Source organism: Bombina bombina, unplaced genomic scaffold (assembly GCF_027579735.1).
Source record: "Bombina bombina isolate aBomBom1 unplaced genomic scaffold, aBomBom1.pri scaffold_995, whole genome shotgun sequence".
Lineage (NCBI taxonomy): Eukaryota > Metazoa > Chordata > Amphibia > Anura > Bombinatoridae > Bombina > Bombina bombina.
In genome coordinates, this window is record NW_026512555.1 from 66,150 (window position 1) to 75,430 (window position 9,281).

The following is a 9,281-nucleotide window of genomic DNA, read 5'->3' on the forward strand; positions in this document are numbered from 1 at the left end:
AACCTGTTGCTCCGCCATAGAGTTTAAATTTGGTTCTTAGAGTTCTTCAAGGGGTTCCGTTTGAACCTCTTCATTCCATAGATATCAAGCTTTTATCTTGGAAAGTTCTATTTTTGGTAGCTATTTCCTTGGCTCGTAGAGTTTCTGAGTTATCTGCCTTACTATGTGATTCCCCTTATCTGATCTTCCATGCAGATAAGGTAGTTTCGCGTACCAAACCTGGGTTTTTACCTAAGGTGGTATCTAATAGGAATATCAATCAGGAGATTGTTGTTCCGTTATTGTGCCCTAACCCTTCTTCAAAGAAGGAACGTCTATTACACAATCTTGACATGGTTCGTGCTTTAAAGTATTATTTACAAGCTACTAAAGATTTTCGTCAAACATCTTTTTTGTTTGTTGTCTACTCTGGACAGAGGAAAGGTCAAAAGGCCTCTGCAACTTCTTTCGCTTTGGCTAAAAAGTATAATGAGACTGCTGGCCAGCAGCCCCCTGAAAGGATTACAGCTCATTCTACTAGAGCAATGGCTTCCACATGGACCTTTAAAAATGAGGCTTCTGTTGAACAGATTTGCAAGGCGGTGACTTGGTCTTCGCTTCATACTTTTTCAAAATTCTATAAATTTGATACTTTTGCTTCTTCGGAGGCTATTTTTGGGAGAAAGGTTTTACAGGCAGTGGTACCTTCCGTTTAAGTACCTGCCTTGTCCCTCCCTTCATCTGTGTACTTAAGCTTTGGTATTGGTATCCCACAAGTAATGGATGATCCATGGACTGGATACACCTTACAAGAGAAAACATAATTTATGCTTACCTGATAAATTTATTTGTCTTGTGGTGTATCCAGTCCACGGCCCGCCCTGTCATTCTAAGGCAGGTATTTTTTAACTTTAAACTACAGTCACCACTGCACCCTATAGTTTCTCCTTTCTCTTGCTTGTCTTCGGTCGAATGACTGGAGGTGGCAGTTAGGGGAGGAGCTATATAGACAGCTCTGCTGTGGGTGATCCTCTTGCAACTTCCTGTTGGGAAGGAGAATATCCCACAAGTAATGGATGATCCGTGGACTGGATAAACCACAAGAGAAATAAATTTATCAGGTAAGCATAAATTATGTTTTTCTACAAATAAAAGGGACAGCTATGGGCAAGAGGTTTGCACCTAGCTACGCCAATCTTTTTATGGGTGATTGGGAAGACCAGTTTTTTTGCAGTAATAGCTACAGTGCAAACCTCATGCTCTATAAGAGATACGTAGATGACATACTGATAGTATGGAGAGGGACAGAACTAGAACTAACTTGTATGTTTGATAAAATTAATATTGACTCTAAAGGCCTTAATTTCACCTATATTTATAGTAAAGAAAAAATAGTATTCTTAAACTTAGAGATCATGTCTGTAGAAAACGAGATTGAAACAAAACACACTTTAAACCGGTGGATTCCAACAACTATATCCAAGCTGACAGTTGTCATCTCACACGCTGGAAAACCAATATCCCCCTAGGACAAACTTTGCGCATTAAAAAAAAAAATTGCTCTAGAATTTTTGACTTTGAGGAACAGGTAACAACATTACTAGATACATTCAAGGAAAGAGATTGAGTCTGATAGCCTAAAAATGGCAGTAACTAGTGCAAGAAATAGTGATAGAAAGTCATTTTTAACTTATAAGCATAAAATACCCGAACAAAATAACACACTAAATGTTCCCTTTATAACTGACTTTAGCGCAGACTATGGCATCATAAGAAAAATTATAAAGAAGCTTTGGCATCTTTTGACAGCAGGCCCCATAATTGACCCCTGACCCAAGATTTGTGTTTAGAAAAGCCAGGAACTTCAAATCAATACTAGCACTAAGCAAATTTTTAAAAAAGCCCAAGTTGAGTCAAGTGAGAGATTTAACTGGGAAAAATGTTTCGGGTTTCTTTTCCTGCTATACTTGCAAGGCTTGCCAACACAGTGTAAAGAAAAAGAGCATTCAAATCCCAAATACTGAGGAAGAATTTGTAATAAAAGATCTAATAAGATGTACAACCAAAGGGGTAATATATGCCCTTAAATGCAATTGCAATCTGATATATTTAGGGGAAACAAAAAGGAGCCTTAGGGACCGCATAAGAGAGCATCTATTATGCATTAAACACGAAAATGACAATACACACTTATATAGACATTTTAAGGAAGTTCATGGAGGTAGAACTAAGGACATGCAATACTGGGGTTTATGAAGAGTAAAAGGGAATTTGAGAGGAGGAAACCTGGAAAACAAACTACTAGTGAAAGAGGCTGAACTATAATCTACAAATTTGATACATTGTATCCCAAAAGTCTTAACTCTGAATTAGATCTGGCACCATTTCTCTCAGACTCAAGAATATATTAATAAACTAATTATGTTAAGTGTTTTCACGCAGTTGCTGATATGAGTTAAAGGGACATGAAACCCCAATTTTTTCTTTCACGATTTAGAAAGAGCATACAATTATAAACAACTTTCTAATTTACTTCTATTTATTTTGCTTCATTCTCTTGATATTCTTTGCTGAAAAGCATATCTAGATATGCTTAGTAGCTGCTGATTAGTAGCTGCACATAGATGCCTCCTGTGATTGGTTCACCGTGTGCATTGCTATTTCTTCATTAAAGTATATCTAAAGAATGAAGCAAATTTGGTAATAGAAGTTAATTGGAATGTTGTTTAAAATTGTATTCTCTACCTTAATCATAAAAGAAAATGTTTGGGTATGGTGTCCCTTTAAACATTCCAATCTTGCACAATGTGAGGGCTTAGGCCTATCAAATATATTTTTAATATATTGTTTATGTTAGACTGCAAATAAATAGCTCTTATGTAGGGTTGAAATGATCTGTATGTACAATTGTTTATAAATGTATAAGCTTCTTCCATCAAGAAAAGATAACCAAAAGATAATGCTGTCAAAAATACCACCTTAAAAATACTACCTTTAAATAAACTCTGATAAATGAAGTCACAGCTTATTGATATCAATTAATTGGTAGAGATCCATCTAGCCAATGGAAACATTCCACAACCTTTAAATAAAGACTTTTAACTGCTATCACTCATCTTGATAAAGCCCTGTAAGAGGGTGAAACTAGTCGATAAGAGAGGATAGCATTGTATGAAATACAACTATTTTTCTACATAACCACCTTTACCTGGGTATATTTCAGTTTTGAAACCACTTGTCTAACGACTATTACCAATGCATGCAATTGTTGCACTAAGAGCAGGTGTCTTCTACCACATATCCCATGTGAGGATCCTACGGCAATAAGGATAGTTTCTAACAAACACCTTCCAAGCCATATAGGAGTCATGATTCACAAGAAAAAGGAGGCTGGGCACTTTGACCCAATTATCGCAAGGGGCCTGTCACCCCCAACCAGGGGCCTGTCACCCCAGTGTAAGCCGGCATTCCTATACGTCACACAAACGCAAATAGTCATACTGGGACACGTGAGCTAACGTTTTGCGCTAAGACGGCTGGTAGTTCCTTTGGGGAGCGGAGGATACAGAACGGCTAAACACTGTGGAAAATACCGATCCTATCCACCAAGAAAATCTCCTGTGTAGAGATAATCCGCAAGATAATCAGTCTAATATCACACATACCTTTGGAGCAACTTATACACTCCCTTTTTGTTTGCTTATAAGTAGATAACACAATATTTGCAGCAGAATCGACTTGTGCTCTATGCTTTAAACTTTTTGCACATACGGCAGTTTATTTATGCCCTATTACACAATGGATGCTGCTATCTTCACATTGTTCTTGGTTATCTGCATTAACGCATATCTTTTTTTTGATATTACCATAATATTTAATCACGCATATGTGCGTTTGGATATTTTAGCATTTTTATGAATTAGCACATTTTATTCATCTTTTTACAAGCATTGGGAGACGTCCCACTTTTATATGTATTTTTCCATTGTGATTTTAATATTGTAATTATCATATAAACTATCCAATGCAGATGTTAATACATTCTTTATAGTATCTTTAGCCTTGGGCGCACTCACTATCTCTTTTTTTTTTTTTTTCACTTATGTATTGTTTCCCTATTAGAGAAGGAGTTAGGGCAGGTGTAGTGTGTGATACTTTTAGCTAAGCGCATTTTCTTTGTATATCGCATTCCTGACAGATATCAGTGTTACAATGTAACTATTGCTAATTTTGAAAAATAAATTTTTTTGGAAATAGCAAAGTGCTACTTGTACTTATTGCCCTATAACTTGCAAAAAAAAGCAATGAACATGTAAACATTGGGTATTTATAAACTCAGGACAAAATTTAGAAACTATTTAGCATGGGTGTTTTTTGGTGGTTGTAGATGTGTAACAGATTTTGGGGGTCAAAGTTAGAAAAAGCGTGTGTTTTTTCCAATTTTGTTCATCATATTTTATATTTTTTCTTTATAGTAAATTATATAATTTAATGAAAATAATGGTATCTTTAGAAAGTCCATTTATTGGCGAGAAAAACGCTATATAATATGTGTGTGTGTACAATAAATGGGTAAGAGGAAAATTACAGCCTAACACAAACACCGCAGAAATGTAAAAACAGCCCTGGTCCTTAATGGTAAGAAAATAGAAAAATGGTCTGGTCACTAAGGGGTTAAGATAGGTAAAGGCACTAAACCAGCAGAACTGTCCTACCCAAAGCAGCCTCGGTTGAGGCAAAGTTTAAAAATGGTAACATTTTGTAAAAATATGCAAAGAAGACCAAGTAGCTGCCTTACACATTTTTTCAATGGAAGCTTCATTCCTGAAAGCCCACTCTTGCCATCATAAAATAATTGAATTTATCAGGTAAGCATAAATGTTTTATTGTTTTTTTGCAGTCGTTAATTGATAATTTACTGAAGATGAAAGATTGGAGCTCTGTGTTGGATGAAATTGATGAGTCAGATGATAGTTCTGTCCCTAGTATAAATATGGACTTTGAAAATGGAGAGCCTTTGGGTAAGTATAGTTCTTTATCATTGCTTTTCTCTTTTGTCGCACCTTGCTTTGATGAGGGAAAGCTACATTTTGTCCTGTTACATGACTGTTTCTGAAGGGTCCTCTAGTGTCTTAAAAGCTTGACATTTTTTCTCTCAATCATTAGTTGTCATGATTTATGTGCCCCCCCCAAATAAAATGCTATTCTCCATTTTCATTGTTGAGCAGTTCAATAGCTTGCCTAGGTTTATCCATAAAGATAAGGAAGCCATAAATCAGTGTGCTGAATTTTAGAACAGGTTTGTAAGTAAATTTAAACCACTGGTTAACCACAGGTGCTTAGGATAAAACAATATGGTCTAATGACCCTTGAGAACAAGGTTAAAAATTACTTGTTAGTATTTCGTATATATTTCGTCTTCAAAGTTCATATTTTCTTCCAAATTAAATGTACTGTGCAGACCATACACTCTTTATTATGAGAGCTGAAATGTGCAAGTGAGATGGAATAGAGTGGGATTATGTGCAGTTTAACAAAATATTTCATACCTATTAAATTGAAATCCTCATATTTTTATATTTTTTTTTTCTAGGTGATCCTCAAAAAAGAACAATAAAGAAGCTGATTGTCGCAGCCATGGTAGATACAAAAATGTTTTTTATGTTGTGTTTTGTTTTTTATAAATCAAGGTTAATATAACCATTAAATGACCACTAAACACAGTAGGATTTAATAATTGACAAATACAAAATAAAGACTATGTAATAGCACTTAGAATTTGAAATGAACAGTAGCATAGTTTCTGGCAAATTTCTAAGTTAAAGAGACACACAAGGCAAAATTAACCTTTCATTATTCAGATAGAGCATGACATTTTATACAGCTTTCCCATTTACTTCCATTAACAAAATGTGCACAGTCTTTTTATATTTACACTTTTTTGAGTCACCAGCTCCTACTGAGCATGTGCAAGAATTCACAGAATAAACATATATGCATTTGTGATTGGCTGATGGCTGTCACATGGTACAGGGGGAGTGGAAATAGACATAACTTTTAAAATTGACAGAAAAAAAATTCTACTCATTTGAAGTTCAGACTAAGGGGTCGATTTATCAAAGGCTTCGCAAGCCTTTCGACCCACTACGGCTGCAAGTTCTCACAAGAGAACATGCACGCCACCTCTAAAGTGGCGAAATTTAATCTCTGTGGTCTGATTGGTTGTGCGCAGACAGGGGGCGAGTTTGCGCGTGAGTGCAAAATAGCGCTCGTGTTCAGTGCTGAATTCCGCCAGGGGAATTCAGCCTGCCAGAGGCAAACTGCGACGGACAGGGGGGCGTATGTGCACCCCTGTCCGCCTCAGTTTGATAAATCGCCCCCTAAGTGTTATTGCATTGTCTTTTTATCATGCATTTGTTAATTATGCAAATCTACTGTGTTTACTGGTCTTTTAATCCGATTTTCCCTCCCTCAGTATCATGTGACAGCTATCAGTCAATCACAAAATGTATATACAGTGCAATTTGTACATGCGAATATTGGATTTTTCTCTTGTTAAGTGTATCCAGTCCACGGATCATCCATTACTTATGGGATATTAACTCCTCCCCAACAGGAAGTGCAAGAGGATTCACCCAGCAGAGCTGCTATATAGCTCCTCCCCTAACTGCCATTCCCAGTCATTCTCTTGCACCCAACGACTAGATAGGATGTGTGAGAGGACTATGGTGATTATATTTAGTTTTATACCTTCAATCAAAAGTTTGTTATTTTATAATAGCACCGGAGTGTGTTATTCCTTCTCTGGTAGAATTTGAAGAAGAATCTACCTGAGTTTTTACTATGATTTTAGCCGGCGTAGTTAAGATCATATTGCTGTTTCTCGGCCATCTGAGGAGAGGTAAACTTCAGATCAGGGGACAGCGGGCAGATTAATCTGCAAAGAGGTATGTAGCAGCTTATTATTTTCTGACAATGGAATTGATGAGAAAATTCTGCCATACCGATATAATGTAAACTCAGCCTTAAATGCAGTAGCAGCATCTGGTATCAGGCTGTCATGTATGTATATTTTACACTTCAGTATTCTGGGGAATGGCACTTCACTGGAATTATACTGTGTGCATAAGACTTTAGCCTAATTTGCAGGGACTGGCAACAGGCTCTTTAATAACACTTAATTTATGTTAAACGTTTTTTGCTGGCATGTAAAATCGTTTCATTTTCTGAGGTACTGGGTGAATAAAATGTTTTGGGCATTATTTTTTCCACTTGGCAGTTGTTTTATTTAATTTATGACAGTTTACTGATCTCTCTCACTGTTGTGTGTGAGGGGGAGGTCAAAAAATTCAGTCAGAAGCTCATTGTATTTCCTGCATGATCCGGTTCATCTCTACAGAACTCAGGGGTCTTCAAAACTTGTTTTGAGGGAGGTAATCTTTCACAGCAGAGCTGTGAGATTGTAGTTGACTGTGATAAAAAACGTTTATTTCTGTAACTTTTTTTTCTGCTATCAGGGCTAGTTATCCTTCGCTAATGGGAACAAGCCTTTGCTAAAATTGTGTTTTTTACAAAGATTTGATGCTATAACCTTTCAGTTTATTAACTTTCAACTGTCATAACTCTTTCTGTGCTTCTTATAGGCACAGTACGTTTTCATATTATAGTAAATTACTTGAAAAGTATTTCCAAGTTGCTAGTTTATTTGCTAGTGTGTTAAACATGTCTGATTCAGAGGAAGACATCTGTGCTATATGTGCTAATGCCAAAGTGGAGCCCAATAGAAATTTATGTACTAACTGTATTGATGCTACTTTAAATAAAAGTCAATCTGTACAAATTGAACACATTTCACCAAACAACGAGGGGAGAGTTATGCCGACTAACTCGCCTCACGTGTCAGTACCTGCATCTCCCGCTCGGGGGGTGCGTGATATTGTGGCGCCGAGTACATCTGGGCGGCCATTACAAATCACATTACAGGATATGGCTACTGTTATGACTGAAGTTTTGGCTAAATTACCAGAACTAAGAGGTAAGCGTGATCACTCTGGGGTGAGAACAGAGTGCGCTGATAATGTTAGGGCCATGTCAGACACTGCGTCACAACTTGCAGAACATGAGGACGGAGAGCTTCATTCTGCGGCTGACGGTTCTGATCCAAACAGATTGGATTCAGATATTTCAAATTTTAAATTTAAGCTGGAAAACCTCCGTGTATTACTAGGGGAGGTGTTAGCGGCTCTGAATGATTGTAACACAGTTGCAATACCAGAAAAAATGTGTAGGTTGGGTAAATATTTTGCGGTACCGTCGAGTACTGACGTTTTTCCTATACCTAAGAGACTTACTGAAATTGTTACTAAGGAGTGGGATAGACCCGGTGTGCCGTTCTCACCCCCTCCGATATTTAGAAAGATGTTTCCAATAGACACCACCACACGGGACTTATGGCAAACGATCCCTAAGGTGGAGGGAGCAGTTTCTACTTTAGCTAAGCGTACCACTATCCCGGTGGAGGATAGCTGTGCCTTTTCAGATCCAATGGATAAAAAGTTAGAGGGTTACCTTAAGAAAATGTTTGTTCAACAAGGTTTTATATTGCAACCCCTTGCATGCATTGCGCCTGTCACGGCTGCAGCAGCATTTTGGTTTGAGTCTCTGGAAGGGACACTTGAATCAGCTCCATTAGATGAGATTACACACAGGCTTAAAGCTCTTAAGTTAGCTAACTCATTTATTTCAGATGCCGTAGTACATTTAACTAAGCTTACGGCTAAGAATTCCGGATTCGCCATTCAGGCGCGCAGAGCACTGTGGCTAAAATCCTGGTCAGCTGACGTTACTTCTAAGTCTAAATTTCTTAATATACCTTTCAAAGGGCAGACCTTATTCGGGCCCGGATTGAAAGAAATTATCGCTGACATTACAGGAGGTAAAGGCCATGCCCTGCCTCAAGACAGAGCCAAACCTAAGGCTAGACAATCTAATTTTCGTTCCTTTCGGAATTTCAAAGCAGGAGCAGCATCAACTTCCTCTGCTCCAAAACAAGAAGGATCTGTTGCTCGCTACAGACAAGGCTAGAGACCTAACCAGTCCTGGAACAAGGGCAAGCAGGCCAGGAAACCTGCTGGTGCCCCTAAAACAGCATGAATTGAGGGCCCCCGATCCGGGAACGGATCTAGTGGGGGGCAGACTTTCTCTCTTCGCCCAGGCTTGGGCAAGAGATGTCCAGGATCCCTGGGCGCTAGAGATATCTCAGGGATACCTTCTGGACTTCAAATACTCTCCCCCAAGAGAGA

At 37.9% G+C, this 9,281-nt stretch overlaps 1 protein-coding gene across 1 annotated transcript in view; it reads left to right on the plus strand.

Moving 5' to 3' along the window:
* LOC128644394 (putative cTAGE family member 3) overlaps positions 1–5,633 on the plus strand; it is a gene marked incomplete at its 3' end in the record, with an annotated part of 59,536 nt that extends 53,903 nt beyond the window's left edge. Inside the window, exons 7-8 of the mRNA XM_053697022.1 lie at positions 4,880–5,000; positions 5,573–5,633. Coding sequence (XP_053552997.1) covers positions 4,880–5,000; positions 5,573–5,633 — 182 coding nt within the window. The remainder of the gene's footprint in view (positions 1–4,879; positions 5,001–5,572) is intronic.
* Between the last annotated feature and the right edge of the window lie 3,648 nt (positions 5,634–9,281).